The 20,064-nt window shown below is 39.3% G+C and overlaps 1 protein-coding gene across 1 annotated transcript in view; it reads right to left on the minus strand.

Moving 5' to 3' along the window:
* The window catches only part of ARHGAP21 (Rho GTPase activating protein 21), a 133,656-nt gene that overhangs the window by 5,783 nt on the left and 107,809 nt on the right, over window positions 1-20,064 (minus strand). Inside the window, 15 exon segments of the mRNA XM_046011023.1 lie at window positions 1,114-1,219; window positions 1,539-1,580; window positions 1,776-1,901; window positions 4,693-4,782; window positions 4,860-4,933; window positions 5,593-5,671; window positions 5,772-5,927; window positions 6,709-6,851; window positions 7,696-7,832; window positions 7,915-7,979; window positions 9,946-10,230; window positions 11,380-11,505; window positions 13,840-13,876; window positions 17,369-17,471; window positions 17,607-17,774. Of these exon segments, the coding sequence (XP_045866979.1) occupies window positions 1,114-1,219; window positions 1,539-1,580; window positions 1,776-1,901; window positions 4,693-4,782; window positions 4,860-4,933; window positions 5,593-5,671; window positions 5,772-5,927; window positions 6,709-6,851; window positions 7,696-7,832; window positions 7,915-7,979; window positions 9,946-10,230; window positions 11,380-11,505; window positions 13,840-13,876; window positions 17,369-17,471; window positions 17,607-17,774 (1,737 nt within the window).

Consider the following 20,064-nt stretch of genomic DNA (forward strand, 5'->3'; position numbering starts at 1 on the left):
GTTGAGGGAAATTGATTTTCAAGGTTAATGAGCTGAGCCCCATGCCACGCCCCTTTGAACACATGGCTAAATGCTTTATGACTTTAAGAACTGGTAGACCATACCATGCTATTTCTCCTCTCGGTCTGCTTCAGAAATAACAAGAAACAGCAGAAAAACTTTTAAGAAAGTAGTATTGATCTGTTTACAATAATCTTTACGAGAAAATTTACACCACAGATCAACCGTATTTGCGTTTACAAGAATCGGGGGTTTCTGCAGACAAGGCAGCTACAGTGTGGACAGCAGTCATCCTTCTTCCTACAGCTCCAGCTGTCCATCAGGGCCACCACAGAATCCACTAGCGACATTACCGTGTGATAGACTCCTCCCACTTCGCCTGTGCGACATCAGTATAGATTTGCCTGTGTCAGTAAGTGCTGAAAAAACCCTTTAGGACTCAAACAAGCGCTAGAGACAAAGGGAGAACAGCGTGTGAAATAACATGCTAGATATAGTGCAACAGTTCGGCGGGAGAAAATCGTCAGCAAAAGAGCCTATGAGAACTGCTACTTAACCACACATGAGGGCGGCAAGAGAGAACAGAAGAAAATGTCAAATCAGTTCGACTTCTACTGTGACATCTGCAGCGACAAATAATATGCTGTATTTATGAAAATGGCGCCCATGAGCCGTTCGACATTTTTCACTTGCTGCTTTTAAACAGAACGTCTAGCTCAAGAATAAGAACCACTTATAGTCTCGGTCATACTTTCTGCCATCACAGCAACCACATATACAGCAGCATATATCTGTTTTACCTTGTGATGACTATTACATGGAAACTGTGAATTAAAAAAAAAGAACAAAACAGTGGTTTGCATGCTCATTTCCCTCAGACTTCCATTCTGACAAGCATTACAATTCCATGCACTGCCAATGGCATTAGAGTCACTGGAAGATAATGGAGATCAATCAGAAAAGGAAGATTCAGTTTTTTATTAGTAGAAAGGGGGGAAAAAAAAGGAGAAGGAAAAAAATCATAGTGAATTGTTACTTATGATTGATTTCGTTCTTTCGTGTTACGAGGATTTAGCTTAGCCTAGAGATCGATACTGCCCAGGCAAGAGTTACCTGATACATCTCCCGGGGAGACTCCTGTCCTTCCAATGTTGGTGAGTAAATGATCTATGTTGGGCACTGGCTGGGAGTCTACTGTGTTTTCCTCCTGCACTGTTGTCTATGGTTAATAAACAAAGATCTCTTCATCATCTCTTCAAAGATAATTTCTTTAAAATTCAAACAACATTTAGTAAAAGACACATTTACTGAGTAGAGCACACGGGCTTAACTTTTTACATCGTTTACATGTCATTAATTCACTACGAAATAAGCATCATACTTGTATTTTCACTTGACCGGAAACTGAGGAGCTATAGACCTGCTTCCGGGGGGCAAAGCGGACAATAGCATACGAAGCAGGAAGTTGACGCTGTTGGGTCAGGAGCTTGTGTCCCGAATGAAAAAAGTCAGTACGAAGGCTGACGGACGATACTTACAAGAGGTTCTTCCACACCTTCTTCTGTGAAAAACCAGTCATGCTAAAATTTAAAATAAAAACAGGTGAAAAGAGAAACTAAAGGACTCCCATAATATATCTATATTTTGGAGGATAATATGGGGAGGGGAATAGTTTTTTTAGGAAAAAAAAAAAAATCACAACCAAATTCTGTCCTACCAAACACCAGCTGCTCACAAGAAAAGTATTTTCTTGATGAGATGAAGCCTGAACTTACGTGCTGGATAAGTGTCTCTACGATCTTGTACTGGTCTGGCATGTGAGTGACCATGTGGGTCATGTTGTCTTCGGATGTTCTCACAAGAGTTGGACCAAAAACTATCGCTAGGTTTCTTGGTTCCATCTGGAACAAAGGATGTTATTGAAAGATATCAGAATTTTTCTTAAGAAAGGAGGCTTAAATTCCCATTGTGTGTTTGGCATTTTATTTCTGAAAGGTTCTTTTGATGAAAAAGAACTCAAAGAAGAACGGTTGACTGATTGTGTATAAAAAAACTAATGCTTCCTAGTTAGGCTTTCTATAAGTTAATCTACACTTAACGTCTTTTTCCTGCTTTAATGACAATGTACTGTGCTTAACTGGCATTCATTTTTTCCATGAAGTCTTTGATTGCAAGCAATTGATCTGCTTCAAAACTAGTATTACAAGAGCTGCATTAACTGACAAAAATATTAAAATCAAAGGGAAAAAAACCTTACAAAGAATAGGGCAACCCTCCTCCCCTCAAAAACTAAAAAAACAAAAAACAACAACCCAAAAAACAACTAGAAAAAAATGTTCAAAGACATATTACCTTTTTCAAACTTGCCCCCATGGTACATCAAAAGTGCTAATACTTAAAAACCCAATGTCCAGAAATATTCTATTCTGATCAATTTTTACTCCAACAAAAACTTCCAAAGCTCTTTGCTTTATCCTTGTGCCAATCTGAACACCTCGATATAACATGCTTCTATGTTTGGACATTCATTTCCACGGTATTTTGTATCCTTGTTTAATTACACAATTATCAAAGGTATAGATCTTTTGTTTTCCTTTGTTGTATCCTATAGTGTCTGGTGTAATATTCTGAAGTCAGGATTTGATTAAAATGTCAAATAGCTTTAACCAACCCTGAAAACTTACCAGGGGGTAAATGAATAAATAAATAAGTGAAATAAATCACTGCAGAACTCAAAAAGCCGAACTGGTTTAGGGAAGCACACTACTATCCTGTTTCGGGAGAGCCGCGCACATGCCCACACGTGTACACACACACATCCCAGGTATGGTGCAAAGCGGAAAATGCACAGATCTCCTGTTCTGAAGCAACTGTTCAGCATCAAATATGTCATCTACCATAACACATGCATCATTACACTGTGCTCACGACAAGAGGTGTAAGGAGCAATTGTGATCAAAGTCAGTATTTTCAGGGCAAGTTGACCTGGTGGAAAGAAAATCTGACTGCAGGAAGGGCTGACTTGAAATGGGCGCACAGGCACGTTTCTTGTTCTCCTGCTGGAGGATGTCATCTTATTCCCAAATCTGCACTGGTAAAAGTGGCTCAGAAAATCAAGTCCATCTCAAAGGTCTTCTGCAAAATTTTTACTGGGTTCTTGTCTACTATGATTTCGTTTCAGTTTTGGTTGACTAATCATTGTACACATTATTATCTATGTGTATACAGTCGTATTTACTATGTGGGTATACAGTTTTAGCGGGCTCTTACCTAAAGCTAGTAACATAAGTAGTTCATCATTATTTAGTCATTAATTACCGAAGGCAAATTCTGTATTTCTGGAAAGACGTCCCACACGTGTAGTCACAGTGTTAGTTAATACAGTAAAGCCACGAATAAATTCTACAGTAAAGAATTTTTGTTTATAAAAATTACATTACATTGTTTATGTAACATTACATAACTGTTACATTATGCTTAATTCAGTGTTTTCTAAACTAATGAGACCATCAGATGCTATGTCCCCTGCATTGCTGACATCCAGCAAAAGTGATGAATGATGTAATGCACTTTGGGAAATGCTGAAATAATTAGAAAATATTTCAACTACAATCATACTGAGAATTTTCTGGATGAACTTACGGGAAACAGTACCGTTAACTGATACTGGTTCTTTCTTTCTTTCTCTCATTCTCTTTTGTTCCCTTTTCCTTTTATATCCTATCACTGTTGAGGAAATTGAGAATCTAAGGGATATTATAGCATTGCTTGTAAACGTCCCGCAGGTAATAGGGTTTGATCCTGTTCTCAAACCCCAGCCTTACTACAACTGTGAGCAACTGTCTTCTGGAACATGACAGATGCTAAACTGACCTGAATGACTGCATTTTGCTTGACCTTCAGCAGGCAGGAGGCTGAGGAAAAGGTGACAGCAGTGTTCCTGAGCTTGTGGTATTCTGTTTCTTCTCTTCTCCACACACTAAGATGACTCTGTTTCTATATTTTTAAGTAATGCCTAAGATTCAGAAAATCACGGTTTTGCAACCTCTAAAGATATCACTGGTTTAGGCAACAACCATCAAGGATGGAATAAAATGATAGGAAGTTAAGATTATAACGTATCAACCAAACACACCATATGAACCTTCAGATACTGATTTAAACAAACAGGGGTGAAAAGACATTTCTTGAAATCAATCTGGAAAAACTGAACATGAACTGAGCAGTAGATAACATTAAGGGATAACACATTTTGGTGTGTTTGACAAAGGCGATGTAATTCTGCTAAACAAACAAACAACAAACAAGAAGGTCCTCTCTGCTTAAAACGGAAGAAAACAAAAACAAGAACATGTTTGTCAGTCTTCCCTCCATCCTGTTTGGTACAATTTGACTGTCGCATTGCACAAAAGCACAGCAAATGCACAGATGAAAAAGGAAGTAAAATTTTTGACCTCCATTTCTCTTGCTGGATGAATAGAAAAGGAAATGTCTTTTCAAAATGGTGACAATTGATATTTTGGGATCTTTGGCTTTGAAGAGTGATCTTTAGAGGGGCTCACTGGCCAAGAGTGTGTATTTGAGAGTTTTTGTTGAATTATAACCATGATTTTAATTGACGTGAGGCAATGACGCGTATTTTTTCAACTAAAGCCCCGAGAGCACGCTTCTTCAATATGTACTTTTACACACCTTATTTTTTTCTGAATTTTCTGCCACTGTTTTCAGATGAGCGGAAAGGAACTTCAGAGTTTCATAATGATGTTCGGGCAAGTCGTGAATCTGAAACATATTATTTTCGTGATGGATTTAGAGGCTGAATTTCAGTTGCACCTCCAAAAATATAAAATAATACCTACTAGTCTTTTTAATGTTTTCAGACGGTCTAGAGGATCTTCTTTACGATTGGCCTCAATAAAATCGGCATATTTATCTGACAACAACAATAAGAAGAATAAAACAAGTTTATCTCAAATTGCTTAGGTGAGTTGTGACCGAGATTTCCTTTAAGGTTCGGCTTCAAAACCCAATACAAAAACTTATATGTAGGGATGACCCCAAATGGCCTTTGAAATGTAAGTCTCCAAAACAGCTATCATTTTTAATGACCCTCCAAGCCTTATCATCAAATAAAATTCCCTAAAATGTGAGTTCTCTAAGAGTACCGTCCTGTATTTATAGTCTCCACTCTCTTTTATCCCCCAACCACAACATCAAGAACAGTGTCTTATATAAGTTAAATATTTGGCTTGACTGAAAAAATGTTTTTCTACTAATTGTACTTTATTATGTCTGAAGACTTTTGACAGCGAATAATGATATATTTTTAACTTGACCAGCAAATATGGATGAACAGGATAACTTACATTTTACTGAACCTAAATAATATTATAAATTCTCATTTTTCACTGAAATTTATCCATAGGAAAAAAAAATCTGAGTGACAAAAAATAGCCACAATTATGCTTTATAGAGAAGTAACAACTAAACAAAATCTCCTGCTTCCTTTGACAAAATATCAATGTTCTTTGGCTTTCCAACAATGTAATTTCAAACTGTTTCAACTGGTATCTTTTGTGGGAGTTCACTCACCATTTGTGAAGAGAGGCTCAGGGAGTTTTCTGAAGAAGGATTTTAATAAACTGCTTATCACATTCAAATCTCGCCATTTCTAGGTGGGTAAAATAGAAACATGGCGTTTTTGTAGTCAATACCATCAAGGGGGGGTGGAACCACGGATCAGGTATTCAGACAGAAATAAACACACTTACATCATCTTGTATGTCAATGTCAGCCATCCCCTTGTTGAGTTCCTCTTGCATACTTGAAATGGCTGCGTTATTTCCAGGGACTCTATAAATACCTGTATACTCAAGACCTCTTTCTTCAACTAATTTGCAACATATGTCAACTATTAATGGAATATACTGCAAAACAAGAAATAAATATTTTATTTAATACAGCACAAATGTTTCTATTTGTTAGTTAGATACCTATCGTAGCTAAGAGGCCCTTTCCATCCGAGACAAAATACATACATCTCTGCTATTTGACAGAGGGAAAATGCAGAATAGAGACATTGATTGCAGAACTGGGAATGGAGCAGAAGCAGCAAGAGAGATCTGGGCCAGTGGGAGGAGAACAAAGAGGTCAAGACAGGGAGATGAACATCGAAGAGGAAATGAGGCAAGTCTGAAGTAAAGAGAATGTGGGAGCAGTGAATAAAGGCGAGTAAAGTCCAAAGGAGAAGGGGGGAGAGAATAACATCAAGCGACTCACGACACGAATCCTCACACAGACGCCATACACACGCACATGCGCACAGACACACGTGCGTGCACACACGCACATTTACATGTGTTATACTTTCTTAATCAGGTTCTTGTTCTCATCCTTCTTTTAAGGTGCTAGAAGCAGAAACACACAGGATTTGAAAATGAACTCTTACCATTTCAGATATATTCCTAATGGACGAATCATTACTCTATTTCAGAGTCAATATGTTAGAAAAAGAGCATTATAGGTGGAATTACTCAACACGGCCTTATGCGCCAGCAAATGCTTAGGAAAGTTGGGTCTGCTATGAAGAGGAAGATACTCATCAGATTAACAGATACTCTGTGTCACTGAGGGGCTGTGTATCAGGTCCTGTAAGGCCTACAGCTGAACTAATGACCGTAGGAAGTCCGGGCGGCTGGGGTTTCCTACCCGATTGGTATGCGCTGGTGGGCAGTCATCCAATCTGACACCGAATGTTCCAGTAGCAGTGGGCTTTTTTTCAAATGTCTTTCTCATAATACTTGGAATGCCTTTTCTCCACGTGCCTTTGTCTTTTGGGGGACTGGTATCATCTTTTGATTTTATGCAAAAAAAAAAGAAAAGAAAAGAAAGAAAAAGAAAATGGAAACAAGCATGTTTAAATCATGACTTTAAGAGTCTTTTATCAAGATTTATATATATCAGAGTCCTGTAGTATAAATGACAGATCCTATATTTATCAAAAATATCGTATTATATTCTCTTCCTAATACAGCATTCCTTTTAACCTCCTATATAATTAATTTGGAATCAGTTATGCTTTTCTACCCTTTTACAATCGGTACCACGGTTTTCTTTAAAACAGTCAAGAAAACAAGGTCAGCATGACATCTCAGTAGTGAGATTTTAGCAGAAGGAAACATGATGGTTTTATCTCAAAGTAACAGTGCCTGGATCCCCTGCATTAAATTCGTAGTGCCTCTTATGTAGATATCTTCCTTCATTTCATCTTTATTATAAGACAAAGACTCACCTTAAGGGAAAGCCCCATTAGCCTAGTCTGGGCCCAGGGTGACCTTTGAGCTAGCTTGCACTGCGCTGAGGTCAGCAGAAATGGTACAGAAAAACATAAAATACCTTTATTTATTTATTTATTATTTTAATTTTTTAATAGAGAGTGAAAGACAGAGAGAAAGAGACAGAAGTGGCCAGGAAGAGCAGACAGAGAAGGAGAGAGACCATCTTAAGCAGGCTCCACACTCAGCATGGGGCCCGATGCAGGATCCCATCTCCGGACCCTGGGATCACGAACTGAACCACAATCGAGTCGGATGCCTAACCAACTGAGCCATCCAGCCGCCCCATGAAACACCTTTAAAATCCCAACTTTAAACCATCGTCTTTGTCAAATTTACGCAGGAACACTACCATCAGTACCTTTACTGAGAAGTTTCCTTTCTGACTCTTCCTTGGGCGAGTGCGGACTTTGGGTCTTTGGCTCTGACTTAGCACCAAGCAGAGTCTGCCGAATGCTCAGACTCTGGCGAGGTGTTTTTGGCAACTGTTCTGCTTTGCTGCTGAAAGAAATGAACATTTCTTAACAACAGTAGGGCATTTCACATCCAAATTAACTTGTAGGCGTGGTGGGATTCTCACCTCATCAGACTGTTATATTCTTTGATTCTTCGGCTGATTAGATCCCTGTTAGTCACTCCAGTGTCCTACAGAATAGACAGGAGGTAAGATTAGAAAGTCAATTCGAAACACGAGTCGGGATCCTTACTCTTCCGAGGCTCTGCTGTACCACACTGCTTAGCCTGTTCGGCCCCTAGACTCTCGGTGGAGTTGTTTAAAAATCTCTGTTCCACATCACCATCCAGCATCACTATGCAAGAAATGATCCAAGTAACCCCCATCCACTGCCAGAGGAGCTTTCTGTTTATTGTCTGTACCCCTACAATCCCTAGAATAGTACCAGCAAGCAGCAGGTGCTCAAACTTACTGATGTGACATTTTTTTATAAACAACTGGGAAGCAGTGGGCCAGTTTTTTTTGTTTTTTTTTTTTTGTTTTCCTTTCTCTAATCCCAGAAGGACTGATCAGCATTTCGAAATAAGACAGTTGGCTAAAAGATGGAAAAATACTGTCAAAATTTGTTAATGATGAATTTACAGGAGCAGTGAGACAGAGCGTCGTTTAGTGTCAGAAGCGGCACTGATATTATCAGAAGAGAAAAAGCTCCAAACTGGGCATTTCAACCTCAATATGCCGTATGGTAAACTCTGATTTCACCATGAAGTGATGACTTTTTTCTACTGATTTCAATTATACATTGACATATAGCATCAACTTTTTTTTTTATTATTTGTTTCATTTTGATTATAACGAACAATAAAATTTACAGATATAAGCTTTGGAGTCAAACAATCTCAGTTCAAATATTCTTCCTACTTATCAGCTGAGAGATCATATGGTTAGGATCTAGGCTGAGATTGCAGGGGTTTAAATCCCAGGCCCTCACACTTAACAGTTGTGTGACCTTATGGAAATTACGTAACCTCTCTTTGCCAGTGTCCTTGTTTGCAAAATGGTGGTGACAGTAACAGGACACATTCATATGGTTGCTGAGACTTATTCATGTAAAACATTCTTATTTTCCCTGTTTACTTAGAAAACATGCATGTCTGATGCTTTCTTTACAGTGCTGGTTAGAGAACAAAGGTTGATTGGACACGGATCTGGTGTTTATTTTTAACTACAAACAAGGCAGGGGTGTAAACTATCAGAGAAAAGGGGCACAGTCATTTTTCCTATGACCTAAGTTTTCACAATTTGAACTGGACATAACTGGAAATGACTGTATTAGAGAACATATTTTGCACAACCTTATAGTTAACGTGGGTGTCCCTGTGTCCCGTGAGTTAAGGGAAGAGAACACTGCGCGCTTTTTTTGTCATAACAATGAGCACAAAAGGTGAGAACAACATGTAGGAAAAACTGTGTTAATGATATTAAAAGATACTCTTGAGCAAAAGCTAGATTTAATCACTGCGGAATTTGCTCTGTCAAATTTATAATTACCTACGCTAGAGATACTACATTACCAATGAAGTTCCTGTTGTAAAAAAATATCTGGATGGCTGTGAGCCATTAACTCTCAAGTCCCTAAACATTCCTTAATAAAAAGAAAAATTGGCTTTTCGCATGATTTCTGACAATGCAAGTTTTCTTAGAAGCCAGAACTGTCTGACAGCAGGCTCTACTATATTCTCGAGTGTGTATCTCATGAATGAAAATCCTCGTATCTATCTCTCTTTGCATTTACACAGTAATTTGTTCTGGTAAGTATCTTCACTACACTGTAAGCCCCACAATAATCCTGTCTTTGAGATAAGGAACCAGATCCGGAATGATTTAGTCATAAAGGTAATGACCAGGACTAGTCCTGATCCTGCTTCTGAGAAAGGAAGCAAAATATATGAATTATCTATTTTTGTAGTTCAGTAATGCTGATCCCAACAGAAGTGAAAGTAATATAAAATGGTACACCTGAGTTTTCCTTTTGATCAATTTTTCAAGGGAAAATAGCATATTTTAATATTTTTAAATGTATCCGATTCTTTCGGTCTTCCTAAGAAAAAAGTGATGAAAGAATCTGGTTTTATTTACATCACTTTGAACACACACCTCCTCGTTGAGGGTGCTGCTCTCCTGGATGGTCTTGATCCACGCGAGCATGTCGTCTCTGTCTTCGGCCTGAAACAGGCACTCGCAGTCTGGCGTGGTAAGCCGAAACACATTCTTCCTCTTGGTCTCGCTGTAAGAGATGTCTATTAAGCAGGCGTTGACGCTGATGGGCTGCTCTTCTTCGGATGGCGTCGTCTGCTCTCTTTTGTCTTTGTACAAGTAAAGCAAATGCCCCCGAAGCACAACATACATCTGTTTCCACGGCCGAATACTTCCACCAACTCGCTGGAAAACATGGAACAGTTTGGGGACACTTGACGCTTGGCTCAGTCTCGGGGACAGGGCAAACATATCAAGAAACACTGTTCACACACACACCACTCACACACACACACACACACACGTGTACACCCAGCGGGTACAGCGGGTGTCTGCTTCGCGATCGCATCCGCTTCTTAGGAGACGAATGACAAACACTGGAGCAGAAACCAAGCTGGGCAAGGTATTCCTAACCAAAATCAACTGTAATCTGGTTGGGGGGAAAAAAAAACCTGTTGTATTGTTCATGAACAAAGTAAATAAGATAAACTGAATAAAGTTAGTAAGGTAAAAGAGTAGCAAAATATATAAAATATATAAAAATGCTAAGAGAATAGAAAATAAGAAAAAAATCCATTCAAAAAAAATATTTTGAGTGAGAGTAAGGCTTAAGACAAGCCCCAGATCATGCAACTGACAAATACTACATAAGGAGATTCCAAAACAACAGGCATGAGTAATGAATGAAACTAACAAAACTGATCAACTTTATATGGTCAAGCAACAATATCCATATGCAAGTTGGGTTTTCTTAAAAATTAGACTCTTTTGACAGTACCAAAATTTTTTATAACTTATCTGCCTAAATATTGTAAGAAATTTTATGGCAAAGTTTTTATTGTATTGAAATCTACTTAATGAAGCATATAAATACTGTGATACTCATTTTTATAACCCAATATTTATAAAATAAAGTGAAAGGAGCAAATTATAAAGGCAATTTAAAAGGAAAAACTGGGACAAGCTAAATTAAAAATTCTAAATTATTAATATGGAGAACTGCCACTCCCTAAAGGAAGACTCTGGGAAAACCTATGGCTAATAAACTGTTTAATAAGAAAAGCTGAGCTCCTTCTTAAGTACTCTGATTTCTTTTTTGTTGGCAAAATATAGGGCTGTATATTCTATTTGCAATTGATACACAGGATGAAAAATATAAAATTAAATCATCGATTAGATTAAAAAATTTTTACTTCCTTTATGCAGAAAAAGCTATCTAGAAGTGAAATTTTCTTCTCTCTTCTGGGTAATTTGCCATTTGTCTATCCAGACTTCATGTGCTATTTTACAGGGACGGCATTTTATATACCTACAGCAGCTGAGAAAACGTACTACCTTGCCCTTGTCGGTGACAAGTGGTCGGAAGTGGAGCCACCCTTCCTTGGCAGCATCGCTGAAAACCTCTGAGGAAGAATCCTTCCTGGATCCAGAGTCTTCTGATGACTTCTGGCTGTCTACCATCTACAGAAAAGGCCAAGAAAATATAGTAAAACACCAGCTTTCTCCTTTATCAACATTTGCACATTGAAATTAATTTGCTAAAAAAAAAAAATCTTTAATGTTCGAAATGAAGGTTTATTTTTGAAAAAAATACCACCGTTACCAATTACATTAGGAAAATTTCCGGTCTCATTTTTAAAAAAACCAGTGAATTGACTACCATCATTTTTTAAAACTCTGCAGGAATTTTTAATCATTTAAAAAATAACAGAAACAGTATAATTCTCCTGCTTTCAAGAGCTCATATTTTAGTGAGAAAAGAAATCACAATGAAAAAGACAAGAAAATGATCAGAGCGCGATTAGTACCATTTGGGAAAGGAACAGGGAGACACAGTAACGAATGACTGAGTCATGGCTAGAAGTTGGGTTTGCTGTGGCAAGGCCTCCTCAAGAAAGAATTTTTAAAAGATGAAATGTGGAGGAAAAATTGTAAAAGGGGCCATCCATGAAAGGTCAGGAAAAAGAAAAGTTCAGAGAGAATGTATAGTTAATGATTAAGTATGTTTACCATTATTATTTTATTTTATTCATTTTTTGGAAAAGATTTTATTTGAGAGGGAGAGAGCATGAGCAGGGTCAGGCGGTAGGGGGAGAGGGAGAAGCAGACTCCCCGCTGGGCAGTGAGCATGACATGGGACTCGGTCCCAGGACCCTGAGATCATGACCTGAGCCAAAGTCAGATGCTTAACCGACTGAGCCACCCTGGTGCTGCTTACCCATTCTCATTTTAAATGTTCGCTGGTCAGTGTGAGAGAAACAGCTCATGAATAGATTGTTTAGGGTCTTTTAGGACATGGTAGGACATGTGATGGGAAGTGATCAGGTGACGAATCGGAGGAGTAATATTATCTGTTCCCAGTTCAAAGGTCACCCGCTTGCCACCTGGAGAATGGGTTCTTCTCCAAGAAGAGGTGTTATTGCAGGGATCCAGGTGAGGCCCGATGGTGACCTGGACTAAAGTTAACTTAAGTGAAGTCAGGGAGGAATGCAGAGCTTCACGGTGTGTCCTGAAGGTCAAGTGGATAATACTTGAAATGAGAGAGGAGGGGAAAGAAGCCACAAGGCTAATGCGTAGATCTGGGGCTTGAACACCCGGGGAAAGTGAACTTCGTGAGATGGGGAGAGCTGGTAGATAATCATGTCTGGGAGTAACCTGGATCTCTTTGGCCATTAAACTGAGATCACTTTTTAAACACCCCCATAAAGACGTCAGCCCACCTGAGCTGCAGCTTGGGGAAGAGGCCAAGGCTGGCAGTGTAAACTCTGGGAGACCCTGGTTAAGATCATGTTGGCAATGAGTGCAGACAGAGAGGAAAGAGGATCGGAACCAGTTCAAGACATTCCACCACTTGAAATATTAGGCAGAGGCAGAAATGGAAACCAGCAGGAGAAAATGTTTTAAGAAGGAAGTGAGAAATTGTGCGGGAGACTACTGAAAGGTCAAAGAAGTTAAAAATCGAAGATAACCGTTAGTTTGGGAGCCTGAACGACCCTGGTTGCCTTGGCGTGAGCACTGTCATTCTGGTGTGTGCGGGTTGACAGACGTGATGTGAGGAAGCAGACACGACAATTTTTTTCAAATTTCTTCAAAAATTTCAGTTTTGCTGTGAGAAAATAGGCATAGGAAATAGAGGGGGATGTAGACTTGAGAGAGGTTTTTAGACAATATATAGTTCACAGTGGACTGTGCTTCTGTGATCGTGAACGAGTCACGGGCAAGCGCGATTTTGCAGAGGGGAGAGGGTTCTTGAGAAAGTGAAAAGCGATAGAATCAAAGACGAAATGTGGATGTAGGTTTCTCACGGGATCACGTTCCAAGTACAGATACTTAGGCTAAGAGTAAGGAGGGCAAAACTGCGGGCACAAAGGAAGGTGACTGACACTTCCGGAGAACGTAAAACAAGGAAATTTTCAATGACGTACGAGGGAGGAGAAGACGGGCAGGACAGGGGCAGAGAGCATGGAGAGAGGAGGAGGTGAGGCCTGACAGAGGAATTCTGAGGAGAGAAACGCATGCGTATGACATATACAGGATCGCTGGGTAGTCAGATTTTTGGCCGTTGACCGATGAAGTGAGAAAAATTAGCGTAACGTGTGTAAAGTATTATACACTTGATGAGTATGTCTAGAAATTAGAAAAGGACACTTAACAGATCATATTTTCCAAATGTACCTGAAACTGACAGACTATGGGGTAATAGAAATCATTCCCTATGATGAGCCAAAGTAATAATCTAAGGTAAACAGAAATAGTTATCACTTGCTGATACTTAAGCAAATATTGAATACCAACCTTGATTCCTTTCAGGCTAGAGACGTGCTTGAAGGACCTGTTGGAAAGAGGCATGTAAGTATTTGCAGTAAGTACATGACACACCTTTAAAAGAAGTAAAAATAATTTGAACATTACTAGTAACCTGTCAGTGATAAGCTGACATTTCACCATTACCATGGTAAATATTCACTGTGCTGTGCAAATGAGGAAACAAGCTAACTGTATCGGTACTTAAACTCTTGATTCCACAGCTGAAGCTTCCTGAGTGGATCTGGTAAACTGAAACTGTCTCTGCAGGAAGTGGGAGATTTTATCCTTCCTTTTAGATGAAAGGAAAAACTACTTGAGCTAAACATTGAGCTTTAGGATAAATGATTAGTTAACCATAGTGGCAATGCTCTGTTTTTTTTTTTTAAGATTTTATTTATTTATTTGACAGACAGAGATCACAAGCAGGCAGAGAGAGAGGAGGAAGCAGGCTCCCTGCTGAGCAGAGAGCCCGATGTGGGGCTCGATCCCAGGCCCCTGAGATCATGACCTGAGCCGATGGCAGAGGCTTAAGCCACTGCATCACCCAGGCGCCCCAGCTGCAATGCTCTATTAAGGGTTCCGCAGTGTTAATAATGATGGATAATGCGGCAGGGAGAGCCTCGTCAGGGCCAGTCCGGGCCCACCACTCCTCCTGCCAAGCATTCGGGATGCTTCGGTGTGAGACCAGCTGCCGCCACTGAAAAGGCTTAGGGCTTCTGAAGATAGGTTTGCGTTAACTATTCAAAACAATTTAACTTTAGGGGACAAAGACTTATTTTTTTTTTGAAAGATTTTATTTATTTATTTGCGAAAGAGAGAATGAGAGTGAGAGAAAGAGAGCATGAGAAGGAGGAGGGTCAGAGAGAGAAGCAGACTCCCTGCAGAGCAGGGAGCCTGATGCAGGACTCGATCCCGGGACTCCAGGATCATGACCTCAGCCGAAAGCAGTTGCTTAACCAACTGAGTCACCCAGGCACCCCGAGACTTATTTTTTTTAATTCAAAATTCATTTTAAGGAATTTAGGATTGCAAAGTATGACTGCCCTCCCCTTTTAAAGTACCACAAACCAGACAGCCAGAAACAGATAAGCAAACTGCGTCCCCAGCACGATCAGGAGACACCTGTTAACTCCCGGCAGCGATGGATGCATGTACATGAAGACGGGGGTTAAACGCGGTGAAGGAAAGGCTGGATACAGGGAGGGAGGACACCACTCGTGGCATAGCTCAGATCAAACTGCACTGCACTGCTCTCGGAAAATCAAAGCTTCCCTTGTTTGGGACTGTGCGAAACAGGCTGCCGGAGCCACAGGAGCCTCACTCACTGCCGCGGATATCAGGGGGTATGAGAACGAAGGAGGAAACACACAGTCCTGTCATCTTTGCGGGAAGCAGTGTGCAGTTGGTGCAGGGTGAAGCAGCCCCTGAAATGTGGCTGTTACGGTAATTTTTAGTGAGGAAGAAGGCTGAAAGAGCTCACAAACTCAACCCTGCATCATCAGAACAATTCCGGCTAGTCTGGACCACTGCCGTGGCCACGCCCCACACAAACTTGCCGTGTGTAGCCGGTCCGGGAAGAACTGCTATTATTGGAGTATAAATCATCATCCAATGGAAGCTTCAGAAAATCGATACAAAAACACGGATAAAAAAGACAAATCGTTCTCTGAAAGGTTCAAAATCATAAAATGTCAATGTTCCTTAACTGTATACATTAAAACACTGCATTGCTAAAAATATCCATAAAAATTTAAGAACTAGAAAATTGACTTTAAAATTCAAGTAGTAAAATAAACCAGAACTAGCCAGAACTTAGAAAAAAACATGAAGTAATGAGAGAATGGTCCCATCAATAGTAAAGACATTATAAAACCACTACAATGAAAAGAATCTGGTGTACGTGAGTAGATAGATAAATCATCTGATCTATGGAGGCTAAAAATAAAACTAAACACATTTAATAATTTAGTATATAATAAAGATGAAGTATCAGTGGGAAAAATGTAACATTCAATAGATGCTTTGGGGACAACTGAGAGACATTAGAAAACACAAAGCTGGCCCTTTATCTCACTAACTGGAATAAAATAAACTCCAGATGAATCAAAGCTGTAAATACACATACCAAAAAAGAAAAAGAAAAGCATAAATCTGAGAGGAAACATAGAAGAAGTTTGTTGTGATTTGGGAGGAAAGGCTTTTTCAATATGACTCAAAATCTGAAGGCCATTTAAAAAAATATCCTAAATTTGACTGCAAGGAAAAAGTTTAACATTTTTGTACAGTTTAAAAAAACTTAAGAAACTCCAATGAAGGGTGCCTGGGTGGCTCAGTCCATTCAGCGGCTGCCTTCTGCTCAGGTCATGATCTCAGGGTCTTGGGATGGAGCCCCATGTTGGTCTCCCTGCTCAGTAGTCGGCTTCTCCCTTTCTCTTTGCCTCTCTCCCTACTCATGCCTGTGTACTCACTCTCTCAAATAAATAAAATCTTAAAAAAAAAAAAATCCAATGAAAAATACTGAATTGGGAAAAGACTTTCAACACTCATCTCAGAAAAGAGCTAGTTTCCTTTAAAAAAAGAGCCCCCAGATGTCAATAAGGAAGAGCAGTACAGAGATGGGCAAAAGATATGAACAAGCAGTTCACAGGAAAATATAAATCTTTCTTAAATACATATGAAATGATATTCAATTAATAAGAAATTTTCCAAAAAGAAAAAAACCCTATAATGTGATACCATTGGAGTTACAAAAAATCAAATGTTATATAGCACGCTGGGCTGATGGGGGTCAGAGACTTCTGGGAACTGTTGGTGGGAATGTGATTTGGTATCAGCTTTATGGAGAGCAGCTGACAATGTTTATTAATATAAAAAATACACACACCCTTGATGTAACAATCTTTCTTCCAACCATACTCCTATATACTAAATGAACTATATACAAATATAGTCACTGAAGTACTGTTTGCAGCAGCAAAAGATTCAATCAGTCTAAATGCCTATTTATAGAATATAGAATGACCGTTAAATATATTTTGGTAGAACTATTCGGTGGAGAATGAAACAAGCATGAGAAAGCTGAGCCAGGAATAGACACACTGGATAATCGCCATGATCAGTGTGCATGGCATCTATCATTTGTTTATAAAAATAATTAGAATATGTACACACACATATAAGCCAGCGTAAATGTCTGTATGTGATTTTATGCAGAGAACAGCTCAGAAAACAGTAACATAATTGTGTCCGAGAAGAGACCTGGGTAGCCAGAGGCCTACAGTAGCAATGATTGCTTAATACAAATATTTTTTGTATTACGTTTGTGTATTACTGATTTTCAAATGTTAATTTAAAAAATTCAACTGAATATACTATGGAATAACTATTTTATTTATTTGCATTTCTAATGTTATAAAGTTTAAAGTATAAAAGAAATCATTAAAATTCAGTACTTATATGTCAAAGTCATGCTGAAGACCCACAAATAAATATTTAAAATGATATGCTTAAGACTTACAATTTTGCATCTTCTCTGTAATCATCCAGGCCCTCATCATAGGATTTTGATCTTTCGGTCTTTGAGCTGGGCTGGGCATCCAGGCTGGGAGGTCCGACAGATTCTGTAATCAAAAGCCAACATTTAGACATCTGCAGGTGGTTTCCAGATCCTTTTCATCATGAGCAGATCACAGTGTGTCATAGTGTGGAAAAGTGAGAAAGAGAGATGGTTTGCACAGCCACTCACTGAATCGTACCCTGGTCATGGGAGAGCTGGCGGCGAATTAAAGGAGCCGACGTGGTGAGGCTGGGCGGGACCATTGCTATGGGGGGTGCCTGGGGTGCCTGCGGGGTGGAGGCGGAGATGACAGCAGAAGCGGGGATGTGTGCAAGGTCATGATCAATGCTGGGGCTCGTTGGTTCATCTAGAAAATAAAATGAAAATCAATATTGGTGGGATGCCTGGCCAGTTCAGTCAGTGGAGCATGTGACTCCTGATCTCAGGGTCATGAGTTCAAGCCCCACACTCAGTTTAGAGCTTACTTAAAAAAAAAAAAAAAGAAGAAGAAGAAGGAGGAGGAGGAAGAGGAGGAGGAAGAAGAAGAAGAAGGAGGAGGAGGAGGAGGAGGAGGAGGAGGAGGAGGAGAAGGAGAAGAAGTAGAAGAGGAAAAAGGAAAAGAGAAAAAGAAAAAGAAAAAAACCAGAATGCTAAATGACCTAATTATTAATAATCAATATGCATTATTTTTTAAAAAAGATACAGATTTTAACACTTAGCCACTACAGTACCAATAAAGAAAACACTTGCCTGTTAAAAATCTTATACAGTTATTAGTCTAGTAATTCCAAATAATTCTGAGAACGTGGTCTAAGAAATTAAATAAGTTGCTGCTTCTACCAACAATTAATAACTTCATTAACAGATAATCAAGATACCAAAGTTACAGGTATTTAGAACCTGAACCTATGAAAGCAGGACAGTAATCATGTACCACCCTAAAAGAATTACTTTCCTAATTTTAAATGTCTTCATTTCAGGAAGATAAGCAAGGTGACCTGGCTGAGGCTTACCTTTCAGAATATCAAGTCCTAAAACCTTCCTGTGCACAAACACACAAGTGTATCTTCAATTTTTGCGGACAAATGAGAAGGGACAGTTTATGGCTTCCAGAAAAAGTTACACATTATCAAGACTGTTGCTATAGATAAAATGTTTGTGTTCCCCCCAAAACGCATCTTGAAACCGAATCCTTAATGTGATGGAATCTGAAGGTGGGGTTTTGGGGACTGATAAGGTCAGGACAGTGGCGCTCTCATGAATGGTATTAGGGTCCCTTCAAAAAGTAGCCTGAGAGAGAGATCCCCTGACCCTTCCTCCATATGAGGACACAACTTCTATGAACCAAGAATCAGGATGTCATCAGACACCAAGTCTGCTGGCCTCTAGATGTTGGACCTCCAGCGGCTGGAGCTGGGGGAAATAAATGGCTCTTGTTTAAGCTGCCTGGTCTGTGGTATTCAGAGGCCCGAATGGACTGAGACAGCCACGGGCCGTCTGTTTGGCACTTTTGAGCAAATCAGGAATAGCCGCCCTCTTTCCAAGCAAATGTCGGCCCTCGCCCAGAGGAGAAATCCCCACTTGCCCCCTTGAGCAGACACCCTGGTGCCCCTGTAGAAATATAGATGTTTTAGATGTTATGAATTTCAAGCTTCTCAAAAGCCTGTCGCTATCTGTCAGGAGCAGAAATGCTATATGTCCGGACACATTAATAACCACGGCTAAGATATGCACAGAGCTTGGTAGGTACCGGCACCGCTCTACATACTTGAAATATATTTTTCATTTAATTCTTATGAAACCCTAAGAAGTAAGAACTATTTTACAACGAAGAAGCCAAAAACAGACAGGGTAAGTAACTCGTGTAAAGTTACCGATCCACAGGGACAGAATGTGGACCCAGAGAGTCTGATGCCAGAATTTTTAAGAAGTGTAAACTCTATTTGTTTTCCAAACTGGTGAGTAATAGCTCTGCTCAAAATTCTTACTCTTATGCAAACATCAATGGTTTAAATTCCAACATTCTAGGCCAGGAGAGTGTAATTTAATAGAATGCCAGAACTCTGTTCCCTAAGATCAAATGCCTTAAGTCTTAGAAAATTGTAACAACACCTTTTATAAAAAATACACTATAATGATGACACAGACTTTGATTTCTTGATTTAAATGATCAAACTATTTTAATTTTGTCCAAATTCTAAGAATGCTCTATCATTTTAATGGGTAGCATTTTCATCAAGATAACTAATGATATAAAACTCCAACATTTACAGCTAAAATCTACAAATTCTGACCATCTTGAGCTTATTTTATGTTTTTATGTTTTTACAAAGCCCTTAGAAGCAGCTCTTTATATTTTAGCACCAAGAAACATTTTTAAAAATTCTCTATGAATCGAGTTTACTAATTTCTCTATGAATCAAGTACATGACAACTAAATATCCTGTTAGTGAGCATGAAATTATTCTTTTCTTCAAAAGAAGAGAACTAATTTTACATTAACTGAATAAGGATAAAAATTTAATTTTACTAAAGATTATAATATTCCTGGGGCACCTGGGTGGCTCAGTGGGTTAAGCCTCTGCCTTCGGCTCAGGTCATGATCTCAGGGTCCTGGGATGGAGCCCCGCATCGGACTCTCTGCTCGGCAGGGAGCC

The sequence above is a fragment of the Meles meles genome, chromosome 7 (genome assembly GCF_922984935.1).
Source record: "Meles meles chromosome 7, mMelMel3.1 paternal haplotype, whole genome shotgun sequence".
Taxonomy (NCBI): Eukaryota; Metazoa; Chordata; class Mammalia; order Carnivora; family Mustelidae; genus Meles; species Meles meles.